The sequence below is a fragment of the Rhipicephalus microplus genome, chromosome 1, assembly GCF_043290135.1.
Source record: "Rhipicephalus microplus isolate Deutch F79 chromosome 1, USDA_Rmic, whole genome shotgun sequence".
Taxonomy (NCBI): Eukaryota; Metazoa; Arthropoda; class Arachnida; order Ixodida; family Ixodidae; genus Rhipicephalus; species Rhipicephalus microplus.
This window is the reverse complement of record NC_134700.1, coordinates 274376309-274396230: the sequence shown is the minus strand read 5'-3', so window position 1 is coordinate 274396230 and position 19922 is coordinate 274376309. Positions and strand designations below refer to the sequence as shown.

Sequence of the window (19922 nt, the reverse complement as noted above, 5' to 3'; positions counted from 1 at the left end):
TTGGTTTGTCTGCCTTACCATAGACCTCACTGTATCCACCCTGTTGTGCCACTGTACAGTCTGCACACGTTAGAGCACCTCTGTTTTCCTATGCTTGCAGGACCATTAGAGCCGACTACAAAGAGTATTGTGGTGGCTGCATTTTTCATGAAAATGCTGTACACCCGTGTGTTCAGATTAGGGTGCACTTCAGAAAGAACCCCAGGTGGTAGAAATTTCCGGAGCTCTCCACTACGGCGTCTCTCATAATCATAGGGTGGTTTTGTAGCGTTAAACCCCACATATCAATCATTACAAAGAATATTGCATATCACTTATGACAGGCGTTTGTGTGTCTCTCGCTATTTCAGTATCACATTTTCCACTGCTGCAAATTATTGTGTTAACCTGGTGCTTGCCGCAAAATGTAAAAATGAAAAAAAAAAAACCGCTAGTTTGTAGCACATTTCTGTGAAAGAAAAGCCTCTTAGTTCCCGAAACGTTCGTCCTGGTGCGAGGACCTTTCGACTATTAAGAAGCTTTTCTTTACGAGAAAAATTAGGATTTCCTTGTGGCTTCGTACTATGACCGGGCGGTTCTTTTTTCTCTTTCTTAAGCCTGTCGCTAGCTTACGGGTTTCCCCAGGTATTCCAATAGAAATCGCATGGTGCAATTCAGGTGCATGAAATAGTTGCGACAGGCCCGTCTGGGGTGAAATTTTCAATAAAAAGTTTGCAATTTGCGTCTGAATGAAAGTGAACAGTTTCGTTGTTGGCGATTCTCTCTGCAATGAACTTGGTTGCAAAAGCATAAAGGTCACGAAGTTCATAATTGAAATTGTCAACCAGTCCTTGCACACACAAATGCAATTAGCATTTCAAACATAATAAAGGCTTATTTATGGATTCAGACTTGTAGCAAAATAGTACAAATCGAATTGCCATTGAAGATATGACAGCTCCCCCCCCCCTTTTTTTTTACGCTGCGCCCCCTATGCAAGCTCTCATTTTATGGTAGACTAGCGATCACATTTTGCGAGAAACAGTGCTCGGGCTTTACTTCGAAAAACAATTCCCGATTCTTACGCCTGTGCAATCCTCGTATGCGCAGTGACCAAGACTTGGGCCACGGGCAACATTACGCATTACTAGCGTGTACTAAAACAAGAAGGTGGTGCTCGGAACGTGCTTCGGAAAAAAATCTCAGCACATCCACGATGTGAATGATGAGCGCGGCGCAGCGGCCGGACGGATGGATGCATGGACGAACGCACGAGAGGATGGACGGATGCACGAACGAGAGGACGGACGCTTCGCCCCACGCATCATCATTCATTTTATGGATATGCTGCGATGTTTAATATTTATCGGACTACTAGTATCGTACCATTTGCATTTTTCAGCGTATATGCATTTCGTTATATTAGAGTAACTGTATAATCCCTGTGGGACCAGATTAGCGCAACTGTTTTCCAACGCCGCCAGCAATCATGCATTGCGGAGAAGCTGACGATCAGGCCTTTTTTTTTTGTTTGATTTCCGACGCCGCAGTGGCAAAGCAAATCCCGCTGGTCTTCGCGCATTTTCTGAACGCGGTTCATAGATTCTTGTGGGTGACTGGTTCAGCTCTATGTGCGCACCAGGTCTGCAGTGCTACCATCACAGCCATCGGAATGTTACAATGACTGCGTAAACTGGTAAAAGACGTTTTGCCAGTTTTACCAGCTGCCGAGTGCTCCTTTGTGTGTAGCGTACATGATAAAAGAGAACTGCGCTGTTCGTCGCGCATTTATGTCTGTTCAAACGGAGCATGATCACCTATCTTCATGAAAATGAAATATATTTATTCGCCACTGACGTAGCTAAAAAAGCGCGGTTGTCGAATTGGCTGAGTTGGGAATCGAACCCGAGCCTTTTTCAGTGTAAGTTCAATACTCTACCGCAAAACTACGCCAAAACTTGAAGGGGAACTCCGTGTAGGCTGCATATCGGGTAAGCGTTTGCCTTTACATGTGAAATCAATCGTTTTAAAACAGTGAAGTGACAACCATGCGTCACACAACGCAAACTGTGCAAAGAGTACGCCGTTATGCTCTTACGCACTTCAGAAGCCTCGGGCATAAACTCTTCATTGAGACTAATCGGGTAATTTCATAAACCGTCAATGATAACGTATACAATCTAACGGCACCAAGTCTGCCAGTACGAGACCCTTTTCACCAGCTTAACGTGAATACTGAATGTTCCCGCTCGTTCTATAGTTGGAGTGTACTAGAAAGGGGAAATCGAATGGACTAAAGCCCCTTGATCTAGGGGCTATAGTCCGTAGATCAAGGGGCGCCGCATGTCTGCTGATTCTCCGGCGGGTGACAGTAGTGGCGGTGCTTTAGTCACATGGTACTGAAGCACTCAAAAGCGTCTGCTTTGAGAGAGCGCGCGCCCTAGCCTGCGAAAGCGTGTGATTGGTAGTTTTTAGCGCGTTTATCGTTGTATGCACAGCTACGCGCAATGGTGCACGAGTGAGTACAGGCACACCGAAATTGTGTCGAAACATTTAAAAACCAATCGACTCCCTCCCCCCCCCCCCGAAAAAAAATGTACAATCAGAACTTGCACAAATCAGCCTAGCTTTTCACTCAAGCAGCGCTTTGAGATGCGCTACATTATAAGTGGCTACTGGCGAACTACAAATGGAGAAGTATCAGAGCCGTAATTAAATCATACGCTTGTTTTGTCGGCAGTCTATAATCTCCAGAGCACCCTTCCTATGGGTCCACATGCGCTCGACTGTTTCATGAGAAACCGAGTATAAGAACGTTGTCGCAACATTTATATTGGTGACGAGTCAGTGTTATCATGCCAGTTTTGTGCAGATAATCATTAATACTTTCTGAAAGGCTTATCATGTGTCAACCGCGTGCTTTCGCGCTTGTTTTGCTTCTTTTATGCAAGCTTCAAGTGCTTGTAATACCAGGAGGCCGATCCAGCGAGCCGAGTTGAAGGAACACGTGCATCTCCGAGTAATGAACTCTACGCGGAAGGGGTTATCTTAAACATATAAGAAAGCGCCAGTTGTATGTATAGCCTGTCTGTTATTTTGCGTAAATTCAATGTAACAGTTCTCATTTTGTATGGACAGCTTAAATTGTGCTGCTTTCCAAATATTCTATTGGCGTAACGTCATTGCGTAACGTCATTGGCGTTTCGGGAGGGGTCCTCCCTTCATCAGGGGATGAGTTATACTCTTCCCCTGATGAAGGGAGGACCCCTCCCGAAACTGTTGGGAAATATATTTATCCTTGTTGACAACGCTCCCGTTGTGCCATATCCCATACCTTCACGAAGACTAACTGGCCCATTGAATTATTACTCCCTATATATATATATACATATATATATATATATATATATATATATATATATATATATATATATATATATATATATATATATATATAGGAAAAAAGTGTATACCTAAGTGCTCGTTTTTCCATGTTTTGACACAATATTAATGAGATCTAACAGACAATAATGCCAAGGAATGTATAGGGGAAGTTATTAGAACCAATGTAATGTAAATAAGAAAGAAATGTGGGTGAAAAAATAACTTTCCGTGAGTAGGAATCGAACCTACGACCTTCGAATAACGCGTTTGATGCTCTACCACTGAGCTAACGGCAGCTGTCTTCCATCCACTTTATTGGGTTTATATGTGAATTTAAATGTGGGAGTGTCAGTCAGCGCCACCTGTAGCGATGGGGGCGAGTGTGGCACACTTTTTATGAGCCTGTATGGCGTCACATAGCACGCACGTGAACTTATTACTAGCTGGCAGCTAACCAATAGTTTCTCGTATACAACCTAACAGCACCAAGTCTGCCAATACGAGACCCTCGTTAATGAATAAGGCAAAGAAACGTATACCTAAGGGCTCGTTTTTCCGTGTTTTGTCACAAAACGAGATCTAACATACAATAATGCCAAGGAATGTATAGGGGTCAGCTGCCAGCTCGTAATAAGTTCACGTGCTACGTGACGCCATATAGGCTCATAAAAAGAGTGTGCCACACTCGTCGCCATAAGCGACAGGTGGCGCTGACTGACACTCCCACGAACGCATGCCCCTGTGGCTAGCATTTTTCGATATCAAGGGAGCGTACGATAGCGTGGTTCAAGAGAACTTGTGTGGAATACTGGACACACTAGGCGTGGAAGATGGACTCCCTAATCTTTTAAAGGATATCCAGAAAGCTAACAAGGCAGTTATAAAGGGGGGGGGGGCGGAACAGGTATCCAAGCCGGCAGAGGTAAAACGGGGGCTTAGGTAGGGGTGTCCTCTGTCACCCTTGTTATTCACGATGTAGCTACAAGGATTAGAGGCCAAATTAGAGGGAAGTGGACTGGGCTTCAACCTTTCTTTCGTCAGACAAGGAAAACTCATTGAACAGGCACTATTAGCATTGATGTACGCAGATGATATAGTGCTAATGGCTGACAACGAGGAAGATTTGCAGAGATTGATGGACATCTGTGATAATGAGGGAGATAGGTTAGATTTCAGATACAGTAAGAAAAAATCAGCACTCATAATTTTTAATGATAATGAAGGATACAGGAGGTGATGCTAGAGATAGCAGATAAATACAAATATCTGAGCGTATGGATAAGCAATGAGGCCGAGTACCTAAGGGAACACGAAATATACGTGACGACTAAAGGTAACAGGAATGCAGTAGGGATGAAAAACAGGGCACTGTGGAATTACAATAGGTATGATGTTGTGAGAGGAATACGGAAAGGGGTCATGGTTCCTGGTCTGACGTTCGGCAATGCGGTCTTGTGCATGAGATGAGAAGTTCAAGCAAGATTAGAAATTAAGCAACGTGGAATAGGTAGGCTTGCCTTAGGGGCTCAAGGGTTATGACATCATGTGTTAGACATGAATGATGGGCGGGTACGAATAAATATCCATCGAAAAAAGTGCGCCGGAGTTGTCGAAGAGCTTAGCAGTTCCTGCGAGCGGCGCAGGTTTTTCAGTACTATTCGACTGCAGCGCCGCCGCTACGGGCAACGCGAAATGCATCAAGCGGCGAGGCGCGGTCACACCACTAAACACTTCTAGTGCACTCTGCTCTAGCTGTACGTACAAGTACCGCCCGCTACGGCCTGTTCAAGAACTAACGAGAGGTGGCTATATACGATAATGACGGGACGCTCAGCCCACGCCTTAAAGAGGACCTGAAACACTTTTTTTTGAGTAACCATGGAATTGATTCACTGGAACAGCGTATTACGTCGCAAATTGAACACCGCAAAAATTTTAAGAATCCGTCCAGTACAAGCGGAGTTACAGAGATTTGTCACACGCTGCAATCACATTCTCTCTTCTCTCGTCCCGACGAAAGCGCTGGAAGCTGAGCAGGGAGGGATGGGAGGGGCAAACAAAAAAAGTCGCTCGCGCCTCATGACCTTGTGCGTCTTTTTTTTTTTTTCCTTCGAATACATTTTTTTTTTGTACGATCGCGCGCGTACGCGTGGACAAGTGACGGCCTCTCGCAGCGACCTCTGCAACAACCAAGCGCGCCATCTTCAAATCAGCCAATTGCTGATAGATGGGCTTACTGTGCTTATTTTCCGTGATTTGTAGAGAGAAGAGAAAGCTATTTTAAGCTGGCTTTGATAATTTATTTCAAATTCCAGGGCGCGTGCTACGCTGCGATATTTGGCTCGCGTGTTGTCGGGAGCCTATATTACCGATCGGCAGCGTTTTCTGACCATGCTCAAAAAGTTGCGCGGTTCCTTTTAGGAGCTTCGCCCCTAAAAGGAAGAGCCTGGAATTCGTGGCACACAGTCGCGCTGGGGGATTGGCCAAGAATCGGGTAGTTCTAACGAAATACTGTTAATTTGTTAGCTCACGTCTTTTAAATTAATGAGAAGGATCAGGGGAGCGAGGACCAAATAGCACTTGTCTGTGTTTCTTTTTCTACGCCTCGTGTGCGTTGTATCAACCAAGATTGTCTTGGGACTAGCTTCACTGGGTACGTATCGCTACGAAAATTAGCCTGAAAGGTGAAGTAAAATGAAAATTTTGATGGTGAGCGAAGTTGAGCTGGACAGGTCGTGCCACATAGCGGAGCCCAGTTTAACCAATCACGCCTGCCGAGTCCGAGGCCATGGCAGGAAATTGTTCAATGACCGTTGTCGCTGCTGCGGCTCCCGCTACTTTCGATCTGCTGCTACTAGTGTCGGCGTCTGCGCAGTAAAGCCGGGCAACGTTGTGCACGGCAACAGTGACGTGAAAGTTTCCGCTTTGAGGCGGGTAATTTAAAGTGTGCTGACGTGATGTGGACTACTAAAATGTGATTTTATTTGAAAATGAGCGCTTCTTTGGCACAAAAGCAACACTGCGAGGTTTCTGGACCGCTATTTCAGCCACCAAATTTCGAAGCTATACCAATCCTCTTGTGTGTTTCCTTTGCTTGCAAATGCACTCCACACGAATGGTAGGACACAGCAAATGTGAACACACTTGTTTATGATTTACACTGCTAGAATTTGACTGTTTTAAACTGATATAATTAGCTATTCTTTCAAACATTGTAATGGAAACAATGACGACATTCCAAGATGTCAGCGCTTTGGTGGTTATAGCTTTTCATCTAGATATTCTAACCACCGTACCTATCGCATTGGCCTAGAGCATAAATTCCATGGGCTCGAAGACATAGCGTGTGCTACCTTCGTCGTGACGTCATTCATAGGATGCCGCGTTGCCGTCTGCTGAAACACCATATTTTCTGCGCTTCTGCCACTGCGAGTTTTGTGGGGTTTTTTTTTTTCAACGAAAACTGTTAAGAGGTCACAACACGGGTCACGCGCCTCGCCGTAGATGTCCGCCGCCACCGGTGTCCGTAACCACTATCGTACAAAATGGCAAAAGAAAAACCCAAATAAGAAACACCAAAGACATTTGGTGTCATCGTGAGATTCGTATCCGCGTCCAATGCGTGCGAGCCCAGTATTCTACCGCTGGTGTATGGATTTGTTCACAAACTTGCTTTGGGCAGGCTCAATGTGGCCGAGAAAGGAATCCCGTTAATATGAATGATAATGCGTTTTCGAACGGCAAAATAGCAACCAGGGAGGTGCACTATGGATATCGCGTAACGAGTTGGTCGTGCGATTCTCCAACACAATGCTCCAACTGTGGCCCATACCCACTTCAGGCGTAATTATTCATCGTAGTCAGCCACTGAAGGCAACACCAAATTCCTTACAAGTGTTTAGCGGATACCACGCTTCTCTGAAGAATGTAGGATACCATAGTGAATGCCGGCCTATACTATGCAGAAATGGTGAATATTTATGGCGTAGTGGGTACCCAGCAAGTGTGCTTCTAGCATTTACCCAAAGAGTATTTAGAAAAGGCTCCGAAAGGCTGCTCTTCATACTTTCGTTGTGAGTGTGCTGCGCCTCCCGCGCATGCCTGGCGTTTTTCTTTTTACTGCGCATGCTTCTCTTGGTTATGAAGCTCATTTCTTAAAGAAAGGGGGCATGATATGATAATCCGGGCAAGCTAACCATGAGGAGATTAGTTAATGCTCGTCACGAAAGTGCTTTCTGCGTACCCGCGAGCATGGCGCCTTTTTCCATTTTCTTTTTTACCATCAAAATGTCGCGCATTTTTTTTTTTGCATTTGAAGTAATAATGAAAACTAACAGCGGGATCTGTCGCATACGCCTGGCATAGAGGCATAGAAAAGTACACCAACAAACTGAAGCTGCTTTCAGTCCGCCGCGGTGGTTTGGCGGTTACGGCACCCGGCCCTTGACCTGAAGGTCGAGGGTTCGATCCCGGCAGTGGCGGTCGCATTTCGGTGGAGACGATATGCTGGAGGCCCGTGTACTGTGCGGCCAGTGCACGTTAAAGAACGTCAGATGGTCGAAGTCTCCGGAGCCCTCCACCACGGGGTCTCCCATAAGCACATCGTGGTTTTCGAACGCAAAACCCCAGATATATTTAGTAATTTTATTCTTGGAGACTGCATGCACACATCCTATAGCCTTGCTGACAGTATATCCTGCTAGCCAAAGCAAGCTTGACGCGTTGAGAATTGAATGCCGCGCGCCGCGATTACACCCGCATATAGCGGTCCCCAATTACGCGCCAAGGCGAGCAGCGGCATCCTATCCGTGACGTCAAAACGATCGCAGCGCCGTCCTCTCCAGTGGAGGAACTATATGCGCCAGTGGACCAAGTCGAGCCGCGGCACGTGCATGAGAGTGCACGCATGCGCTGTAAAACACCACGCTCGAACACCAACCACTGTAGCACTCGTTGTTTGTAGCACGCGAGTATAGACGACTTCATCTTCACTGAAGATAGAAAAAATTCTGATTTGAAATGTTTCACGACGTTTTCCACTTTGCCGATCCGTGATAAGACTCGCGACCGGTAAGCTTTCCGTCGGTCTTTGCGAGTACGAGGAATCTCGGAGGCTGTGCTTCATGTTTTTGTCTAATGCCACGTGGTGGCGCTGCAAATATGCTTACGCTAAGTTTCACCAGCCCAAAATGGAACTTTTGAACCACTAGGGCCTTTCCCCATATTAAGGTCCAGCGGTTATTTTTTCCATGAATCAAACTGAAACGAACAAGCCGCATTTTATTACGTCTGTTGATTCACGGAAGGTTCCTTATTTAGTGCTGCTAGTTCGATTACCAGTGATAGGTGGCAACTCTAACGTCTTCGGAATCAGACAGAAAGCATTGCTTTTTTTCATAGCTATATACATTACATCAAGCGTGATTATTTTCTATGTAATCTATAATATTTCTATTCTATAGCCTCCCTGATTCCAAAACATCAACTATTTTATAAAACACTGAATTCTTCGCCACTACCTCACAGAGGACTGTGCGTCAATCGGTGAACAAGATGGTCAGCCCTAAGGGAAAAAGAGTCGGAGAAAGTCAGGGCTGCGTTCATGTCTGCGCCTGCGTTCCTTGTTCCATCCTCGGGGTTGTGGTCAAGTAGCCGGTGGTTACTTTTATTTTATTAGATCTACCTCTTGTTCCGCAACTGTTTTAGTGCATTGATAAGTGTAACTTCTTATTTCATGTCTGTTTCTTCTCCGGGCCAGAGGCCTGCCCTGTGGTCAGCCTCTGTTCCCCCTCAAGATCTTCCCCTGGAGTTGTTTCTCCACAATGGAACCCGTAGCGTTCCTGTCGCTTTGGTGCCGACCACCGGTGGGTTTATCCGCATGAAAAATCCCAAGACAATCCAAACAGAACTTCGTGCGATCACTCCCCACTCTCTACTGATAACAGAGGTTCGTCAGTTTGGACGCGGGGGGATACTATGCTGCTCACCAGACAAGGCTTGCACCCAAGACCTTCTGAAGTGCACTAGTTTTGCATCACATCCGGTGAGCTCTTTAATTCCACCTCATCTAGCTTGCTGCAAAGGATTGGTTCGGGGGGTAGACGCAAGTCTAAGCCCAGCAGAAGTCTTGGACATCTTTTCCCCAGCAGGTGTTATTTCTCTTTACCGCTGTACCAAACAGGAAAACCAACAGAAAGTTCCCACTGAAACTGTAATTGCCACATTCGCTGGGACAGATCGCCCTTCGGAGATCAAGGCATGGCCGCTTATCTATAAGATCGAAGCTTTGGCTCCCCGTCCGCTTAAATGTGCTAAATGTTGGCGCTTTGGGCACAGAAAGGTTGTCGATCGGAGACTCGATGCCGCATATGCGGGGCCATATACGGGGCTGGTCATAGTACTGCTGAGTGTCAATCAGACAATAAGACATGCTGTTTATGCAAGGCAAATCACGCTGCAGACGATCCTAACTGATTTGCAAGATCAAAGGAACTTCAGGTGATTGAAATCATTGAAAGGAGACGATGCTTTCGTAGAGAAGCAATTGCAGAAATTCAAAGCAGGAATAAGGGTTATGCTGGCATAGCAGCTCGTCCACCTCTTTTTATGGATGCATCACTTTCTCAGTCCATTTCTGCTATGGTAGAAAAGGCCGTAGAAAAAGTATTAGAAAAAAATTTACTCAATCTGTCCGACTCACTCGATAATATTATGGATTCACAGATGTCGGGTGCATCTGATCGAATAACTAAGCGTATCCAACCTCCTAGTGTCTCAATTAATAAACCTGCCGAACATAAGTCAGATGTCTCTATCGATAATGAGGCAATGCCTTCCAGATCTAACACAACTGAGCAGGAAGGTATATCTGATTCAGAATCAATAAGTAATCGGGATGTAAATATGGATGCTCGCCTTTTGAAAAGCACCAGATCACCCACTAGCAAACTTAATAATTCTTCTCATCCAAAAACAAAAAAGAGTGTGAAGGAACCTAGGACTAAAGCGGACTTCTTAAACGACACTATCTTAGATCAAGCAGTTGGTACTGCTTGCTTATCATCATAGGGTGCCTTAGAGTACTTCAGTGGAACTGCCGTTCAATTCTCTCTGCAACTACAGACTTATTACACCTAATTTCTCAACAATCTCCAGACGTCATAATTTTACAAGAAACTTGGCTGTCTGCTGATCAAAACATCTATCCAAAAAACTATCAGTGCTTTCGACTGGACCGAGACTCACGTTGTGGAGGATTAATGTTTTTCATTTCATCCAAAATTTGTCATAAAGCACACTTAGTTTACCAACAAACATCACACGATTATGAAGTATTGGTTCTGGAAATTCACTTTCCCGGATGCGCGCCATTATCTATAGTCAACAACTGCTTTCCGGCTGGAGTACAAGATGAAAGAGCCCTTGACGTGACTGTGAGCTTTTGCAGAAACAGTATACTATTTGCGGGAGACTTCAATTCCCATCACGTGTCATGGGCATTCCGCACTGATTCATCAGGAAAACGGTTGTGGGACTGGACTAATCGAAATAACCTTATTTGTTGGAACTCCAGAGTTCCGACATTTGTTCGATGTAATTCGAGGTCCGTCTTAGATTTGACATTTGCTAGCTCAAGTGTGACAATATCGTCTTGGACTGTTCTTGATACCGCTACAAGTAGTGATCACTGCCCCCTGGTATTTGAAGTCAACATTCCTTTAGTGACGGAAGATCGCCAGGTGCAAAGTTTTGTAAACTACTCTAAATTTAAAAAGAACTTACAGTCAACGCTGTCTTCCTTGCCCAATATGGAAGCAAATATGAAAGCTATGAGCCTTTGTTCCACCCTAAAGTGTACAATTAAAAAATCACAGTTCACTATATCTTCAACAAAGGGAAAATTCATATCTGCCTGGTGGAATGTGGATTGGGCCAGAGATTTTAGACGCCGCAATGCTGCATGAAAAAAACTCCTTACCAACCAATGTCCGACTAATTGGAGAAATTATTTATTTGCTAAAGCTACCTTTAAGAGAACAGTTTCATTAGCGAAAGACGATTATGAAGAAAAACGGTACAGCTATCTATCCAAGAGCGGCAACAAGAAAGCTCTATTCAGATTTCTCCGCAATCGTAAAGCTATTACAGCACACGTAAATATTGACTCAGTTATTTTTTCTCCAACTGAGTTGAAAGATACGTTAACTGAAATTGCATTAGGATTGGAGAAGAGATTTACATCACAAATCAAAATAAAGTGTGCAAAACCGTCATTCGGAAATGATTTTATTGAAGTAAGTAATGAACTTGCGCGCGTCGTTCGTATTCTGCCAAACACAGGTCCTGGACCAGATGGCGTCACTTCAGAAATGTTAAAAATATTATTCGACATCTCTCCTGAAGACCTCCTTAACGTTGCCAACTATATTCACTTGAAAATAGTTGGATACCTCCTGACAGGGACTAGGAATGCAGATAGATAACATTAGGCCAATCGCTTTGACATCACACGTAGTTAAGTTAATAGAAAGAATACTTTACATCAGAGTTACGAAGTTCATAACAGCTAATGCGTGCTATACTCAGTGTGTGCCAGATTGTATTTAGACCAGGTTACTCTATATGGTGGGCGAATGTTGATTTAGAGGCTCGTATAAAGCTTGCTCGGCACAGACGACAATATGCGGCCCTAGTAACCCTTGATTTAGCCAAGGCATATGACAGTGTTGAACATCCTATTCTTATCAATGTCCTAAAGGAGCTTACGTTCCCGCAGTACATAACAAATTGGATATACGAATTTTTAAAAGACAGAAAATTTTATTGCTTCCAACGAGGTGTTTCCACGCCGAAGTATAGCCAAACGAGAGGTGTTCCTCAAGGCTCTGTTCTATCGCCTGTGCTATTTAACATTTTGTTAAGTTCAATACCAATGAGTGATAAGGTACAAGTATACGTATATGCAGATGATATCGCGTTCTTTGCATCTGACAGCGATATTTATTTACTACATTCGACTTTACTGTGTTATTTGGCAACATTGGAAACCTGGTTTCAGAAAATTCATATGAACCTGAACGCAACTAAAAGTGCTATAATAGTTTTTCCATTGGACGCACCAGTTACTATTTCTCTTCAGTACCATCAAGAAATAATTCCCCAGGTTAACTGTATTAAATATCTGGGTGTACTGTACGATCAAAAACTGAGCTGGCGTGACCACATTGAATATATTAAAATTAAGGCTACACGCGCTGTTGGAATGATAGGTAGGCTTGGCCGCCTCCGTTCCGGTCTTCGCAGAGATACGCTGATCAGGATTTATCGCATGTACGTTCGTCCGATTCTTGAATTCGGATGTGTATTATTCTCTGGTGGACCAGCATACAAAATAAACCCCCTGATTCTCTTAGAGCGGGAAGCTCTTAGTTGTTTAGGTGTGCCAAAATTCACAGCTAACAATGTTTTGTATCAAGAAGCTCGGATACCCACCCTTACTTGCAGATTTCGTATTTTAACAGTGAAAACCTATTTAAAATTTTCTGAATCCACTTTAAGAAGGCGACAGTTTGTATTCTTTGCTGAGCCTGGTGTCTTTTTCAATGAGCATTGGTCCCGTGTATATAAACCCCAAGTGCTATTTGCTCAAACACTTCTAGATGCTTCAAATGTTAATATATTCGAGATCACACCATCTGTCAAACCAATCGGCCAAGTGCAAATAAAATTTGACGATATCTTCCCCATGAACGCTAAACACTTGCCCTGTAAATATTTGATTGGTTTATTAGAACAACACCTGTCTCAATTAAATACTAATATAGTAATTGCAACAGATGCATCTATGAGTGGCGAGAAGGCAGGTGTGGGTATTTTTTCTCTCTCATTATTCTGGTCATTTTCATTACGCCTCCCAGATTATACACCAATATTTGAAGCGGAATTAATGGCTGTTATACTAGCTATTCGTAAACTTCCTGCAACTCATTCGACAGCTGTGATAGTGTCTGACTCGTATTCCGTGTGTTCATTTTTATTATCGTCGTTGACATCTGCAGTACAAGAAACTTTTAAATCATTATTCCCAGCAAACATTCGTCTAGTGCGAATGATATGGGTACCAGGCCATCGTAGTATATTTATAAACGAGATGGCTGACAAACTTGCGCGAACATCTCTTGATCTTCCGATTGTGCCAATCATGCCTCCTACAGCTTATGTAACAGCAGCGAGGTTTAGAAAACTTTCCCTTCTTGAAGACTCATCAAAAATCATGATACCGAATCCAGATATCGCGCACCTGCACTTCACATGGAATAATAAATGGTGTCCCACGCGTAAAATGGAAGTCTTGATAACAAAATTACGTTGCCGTGTACCACCTCTTAATTTCTACTTAAACAGGTCTGGTCTGGTGCCATCCCCTCTGTGCTCAAGCTGTAACGAACCTGAACATATCGACCATTTTCTTATCACATGTCACCGTTTCAAAAATCAAAGAAAAAACTGCTTCGAAATTTTATTCAGAAAACTAGGAATATCACTTAATACTCCCAATATTTTGTCTTTTGGGGCCACTTCATTGGGACACAGCGACAGGAGCATCTGCGGGGCTCTCTGCGAATTCATATATAATACAAGAAGATTACCTTGCTGAGTCAGCGATCAGCTCTCGAATTTTACTAGCCACACTACCACTTATTTAGCTGATACACTGCAATGACTCAACTTTCAGGAGAATTTCATATAACGATTCCACCTCAGATATTCAACAAATTCTATTATTTCTATCCCACCCCTTTTTTTTTCTTTTTTTACATTGCGCCAAATTAATTTCGCAGCCAAAAACACAGTAATCATATTCCCCTAGTCTAGAAAACCTAAAGGTATTGACTTGCATTAACCACTGGCTTCTTGGCCAATCCCCCTTAGTGGGTGAGAGCCACAAAAGAAAGGAACAAGCAAGCAAGCAAGCAAAATGGCCAGCCAACGAACGTCACAGCTGCGTGACCATTTTTCGGCAGCTCGTCGCAGCCCTTCGAAACTGAAGCAACGGAAGCATACCGCCGCCCCCGAGCACTCTGAGTCCCGGTGGAACCGTTTCCTGATGATTGTGCTATCTTCGTGTCTGGTTTCATCCGTGACTGCTTTGGGTCTGCTGCTGGCGCCGCTCATCGCGCGCAGATACTTCTACCTCAAGCGCGCACAACCAGATGCTGACGCCGGCACGGCCGACGTGTGGGAAGCCCCTGTCTTAGACAAACCGCGCTTCGAACAGCGCTACTACCAACAGAGCCGAAGTAACGCAACGCCGAGGCGAGCGGCATCGGGGCATCGTTCTTTTCTCGCCGAAGTCGTCCCTCGGCCCAAGAACCCCATCTTCTGCGTACTCGAGGCGAAAACAGTAGCCAAAGAGGGCGTAGGATCGGCGCTGTATCGATTCTGCTCGCACATCGTCGTGTGTTGCGGCGCCGTCGACCAGTCGTGGCTCGACGTCGAAGGAGATTCCTTGAGTGCGGCGGTATCGCGACTGCGCAGCCGCTATCCCGACGTCCAGCGAGTCTTGGGCATCGGCGGACCGTCCGCCAACGTCACCACGATGACCAGGGCCATGGAGAACAGCTCGAAGCGTGCCAGGCTGGTGAATAACATCGTGAGTACATTGATCAGCCTGGGATTTGACTGGGGAAGTCTGGTCCACGTGCCGCGTCCGGAGCAGCTGCAGGGGAGACCAGAGACGCTCGGGTATTTCGTCGAAGCGCTTTGCCGCCTGGCAGCGCGAGCGTCGCTCCGCACGGCAGTAATTTTGCCCGCCGAACCCGATATTGAGGCCGTCGTGTACGAAAGTGTTCGACCGCTAAGGGGTTCGCATTACTTAACACTGATCAAGATGACGGAAGCCGCAGACGCGAGACCATTCTCAGCGAGTCATTCCCCGTGTTCCATCTTTAGCAAGTTCAACCACGGGGCGGGGCCCGAGAAGGCGGGTAAGGACGACGCAATCATGTCACAGGGATCAAAACTGTTCGCAGGTCTCTCAGCGGCTGCCTTCGAATTCGATGCCGTCAGGGAAGGAAGCGCCGCAACCGAAGTTCTTCGATTTCGACGAATTGCGAGCCGCACCGAGCTCTGCAGAGGCGACAAGGGCTGGAAGGTGCGCCGTTCTGATGGCTGCGTGGTGGCGTCTTCCGGCTCACTGTCCTGGGTGGCGATGGATCCGCAATCCGACTGGGGTTTTTTGAGTAAGGTCCGCGGCGTCGTCGTATTCGACATAGAATTCGACGACATTCTTGGGAAGTGCGGCCCTCCGTATTCCTTCATGAGATCTGTCTACCTCGTGCTGGAAAGCAACGCGGGAAGGTGACGTCGACGAGGCTTCTTTCCCGGTTCTTTTTTTTTTAAATCTTCAGCACGCCCTGAATTTTTATGTAATTTTATTTGTTCTATTTTTCAGCACGCTTATTAATGTGAACGTGACAGCCCGCCAAGTGTATTAGGCATGATTTTTCTCCGCTCATAAAGCACTATTTATCGCCAAGAAAAGAGAGTATACTTTTGTACTGCCGCCCTTAAACAACAGCAGCAACAACAACGAAGATGACCACAACAACAGAAAGCCTCTCAAGGTATAATCATTCTCATGGCGTGAAAGTGAGGTTACGAAAGAGTCCACCGCTGTGTACATATGCGGCACTATATACTTCTACCGTATAACAGTAAAACCTATGCGTTATATGGTCATGGCTGGTACGAATTTCGCGGTTATACGAATTTTTCTGTGTGTCCCGGCCTCGACTCCTATAGGCGTGCAATGTAATGAAGTATGACGGTTGTCGCGAACCTATTTTCACTCCGCGACGTTTGAACGCGTACGATACCGCGTCTATAGGTACATACAAACAAGCGGTGTATACCTGCGCTGTCACGGAATACATGGCGATAACCGCGGGTATATATGCGCGCTGCACCGCCGCAGTTGCCCATCAGCGGTGCGTCGTATATCCTCCGAGACAATACACGTGCGAATCTCAAAGGCCTTCATGCGACTTTGCATTTTGATTGCGGATGATGTTGACGCCATTTTCTTTTTTTTCTTTTTAGTCGACGCGTGTTGCTGTGCTGGATATAGCATCGTTGTACTATGGTTACAAGCGCCTGCCACGTCGACGCAAGCCCTATCGTCATAGTCCTACAACCAGTGAAACGTGAACGAAAAAAAAATGTGGGCGTTCTTGGCGAAAGAGCTATAGACCTCGCAACGTGATTACGCACTATTTTTTATGGGGCGTATACACCTGCCAGCTTTCTAATTTGCACGGTAGACTCCAACTTTCAGCAAGCCTCCGTATTGTGCGGACACAGCCACGAGTTTGCCGAAAAACATCCTCAACGCTACCTGGATAAGAAAATAATAAAAACAAAAAAATGGCCCCGTGTCTGCATGTTACACCGCAAATGTCGTCGAAAGACGATAGTCTTGCGTCTGGAGAGAGTGAACAAAACGTTTATTTGTGATGTTCTGCGCAAGAAAATCAGTGAATGGTATTCTGGAGGCGCTGCGTTGCGTTAGAGTGTTTCGAGCGTGCAGTGGAGGCGAACTAGTGCATCAAGTCACGTCACACGTGAGACATGAGCGCTATCTGGCAGTTACCCTGGAAAACAGGGCGCGCGCCCTGCGCGCCCGTCTCTGAGGTAATAAGGCGTAGAACGCAAGGCGACGGGTAGGTGCCACCACCGTGTCGTCTTTGCAAAGCGTTCGAAACACTTGCCGTTTCGTGCAAGCGTTGCATGGCCAGCGCAGCGTCATAAAGGCTACGATCCCTAAAATTACTTATGTACGCCTTTTCTAGTAAACAATACACATACATAATATTGACGTGTTGTTATGGCGCCTCAGATATGCGCAATAATTGCTTTTTAATTGACAATCGCACAAGTATGAACGCTGAACCTTGAGCAGTATTGGTGGGCGCTGCGGATGAAGTTGGTGGTTTGGAGTATCGTTTGGTCACTTTGGTGCCGTTTAGGGTATTGTTAAGGATGGAAATTAAGGTAGACGTTAAGGGTGATGTTATGCTAACATCATCTTAATACATAAGAAAGGAGATGAAAGGGACCTAAGTAACTACAGGCCGATCAGCTTGCTCTCAGTAGTATATATACAAGATATTTACAAAGGTAATTGCTAACAGAGTAAGGTAACCATAGAATTCAATCAACCAAAGGAACAAGCAGGATTTCGAACAGGCTACTCAACAATTAACCACATTCATACTATCAATCAGGTAATAGAGAAATGCTCAGAATATAACCAACCACTATACATAGCCTTCATAGATTACGAGAAGGCGTTTGATTCAGTAGAAATATCAGTCGTCATGCAGACACGGCGGAATCAGGGCGTCGATGAAGTATATATAAACATCCCGGAAGAAATATACACGGGATCAACTACTACCATAGTGCTTCACAAAGAAAGCAACAGAATACCAATAAAGAAGGGTGTAAGGCAGGGGGACACAATCTCCCCAATGCTATTTACCGCGTGCTTACAGGAGGTTTTCAGAAGCCTTGAATGGGAACAGTTAGAGATAAGAGTTAATGGAGAGTACATTAGTAACCTGCGCTTCGCCGATGTCATTGCACTGCTGAGTAACTCAGAGACGAATTGCAACTCGTGATTACAGAGTTAGACAAGGAGAGCAGAAAAGTGGGTCTTAAGATTAGTCTGCAGAAAACGAAAGTAATGTACAACAACCTCGGCAAGGAGCAGCGCTTCGAGATAGGTAATAGTGCACTTGAAGTTGTAAAAGACTATGTCTACTTAGGGCAGGTAATAACCACAGAGCCTAACCATGAGATTGAAGTAACTAGAAGAATAAGAATGGGGTGGAGCACATTCGGCAAGCACTCTCAAACTATGACAGGTAGATTGCCACTATCCCTCAAGAGGAAGGTATATAACAGCTGTATCTTGCCGGTACTTAGCTACGGAGCAGAAACCCGGAGACTTACAAAGAGGGTTCAGCTTAAATTGAGGACGACGCAGCGAGCAATGGAAAGAAAAATGGTAGGTGTAACCTTAAGAGACAAGAAGAGAGCAGAGTGGATTAGGGAACAAACGGGGGTTAAGGATATCATAGCTGAAATCAAGAAGAAGAAATGGACATGGGCCGGGCATGTAGTGCGTAGACAGGATAACCGCTGGTCATTAAGGATAACTAACTAGATTCCCAGAGAAGGCAAGCGAGTTAGGGGGAGACAGAAGGTTAGGTGGGCAGATGAGATTAAGAAGTTTGCGGGTATAAATTGGCAGCAGCAAGCACAGGACCGGGTTAACTGGTGGAACATGGGAGAGGCCTTTGTCCTGCAGTGGACGTAGTCAGGCTGATGGTGATGAAGGGTGGACAAACATTTTTGCGTCGAAGGTCCCCAAGAAAGACTATCGTCTTTAAAAGCAGCGGTTCTAAAATTTCCTAGCCATCTATATCGCATGCTCAAGTCACTTTCGCCGCAGTACTTTAATGCTCTGTGAAAAAGGAAGGAAGGAAGGAAGGAAGGAAGGAAGGAAGGAAGGAAGGAAGGAAGGAAGGAAGGAAGGAAGGAAGGAAGGAAGGAAGGAAGGAAGGAAGGAAGGAACAAAAGGGAGAAGGCAGGGAGGTTAATCAGAAAGACATCCGGTTGGCTACCCTACACTGGAGGATTGGGGAAGGGATCAAAAAAGACAAGAAAGAGGAAAGAGAGGAAAAAAAGGAGAGACTGACAGTAATTTCACTGCAGTGCGTAGAACTGCACCCCATGTCGGAGGCGTTCACACAAGCCATCACAAGGGGTAAATCGGTGTTTTAAGACTTCACATGTGACAACATCCACGACGGCAGAACTTGAGGCTCTGCACAGTGCACTGGAACTCGTAAATTCTGAAGAAAGACCAAGTAAATGGGCCGTGTTTTCAGACTCAAAACCAGCGTTACAGTGCCTGCTGTCAGTTCTCCGACGCGGATGCCACGACCAGTTGACCTACCAAACCGCGAAACTTCACCACCTTTTAATACAAAAAGGCCACGACGTCGTCTTTAAATGGTTACCTGGGCATTGTGGTATAAGCGGAAATGATTATGCAAATCATGCTACTCGCACGTTAAACAAACAGCGTTCCAATTCCACTTTCAAGAGCGGACGCGGCGAGGCAGATTCGTCAACTGGCCCGCAGTCTCACACTGACTGAGTGGAACACACCAAACATATGACGTACAAGACTGCATGAGCTTGACCCTTCAATACAACTCAGGCCTCCACCCGGCTTACATCGACGTGAAGCTTCGCTTATCTCTCGCCTTCGGCTGGGATGTGCTTTCACGAAAGCTTATACCACGTTAAACAGAATTACTGACAGTGCGGCGTGCGATGTTTGCGGCACCGACGAAAATATCGAACACCTGCGGTGCCACTGTCCTCGATTTGCCTCAGATAGACAAGTACTTACCAACGCAATGCGGTGACTGGATGATTGGCCTCTTTCTGTGCATATGCTATTACAGCAACGTCCACATGCCTCG

At 45.4% G+C, this 19922-nt stretch overlaps 1 protein-coding gene across 1 annotated transcript; it reads left to right on the top strand.

Moving 5' to 3' along the window:
- Nucleotides 1-14323: 14323 nt before the first annotated feature.
- LOC142769855 (uncharacterized) lies at nucleotides 14324-16791 on the top strand. Its single transcript, XM_075872662.1, has 2 exons — nucleotides 14324-15016; nucleotides 16465-16791. Exons 1-2 carry the CDS (start codon nucleotides 14342-14344, stop codon nucleotides 16570-16572), a joined length of 783 nt encoding a protein of 260 aa, XP_075728777.1. The 5' UTR covers nucleotides 14324-14341; the 3' UTR covers nucleotides 16573-16791.
- Nucleotides 16792-19922: the final 3131 nt, after the last annotated feature.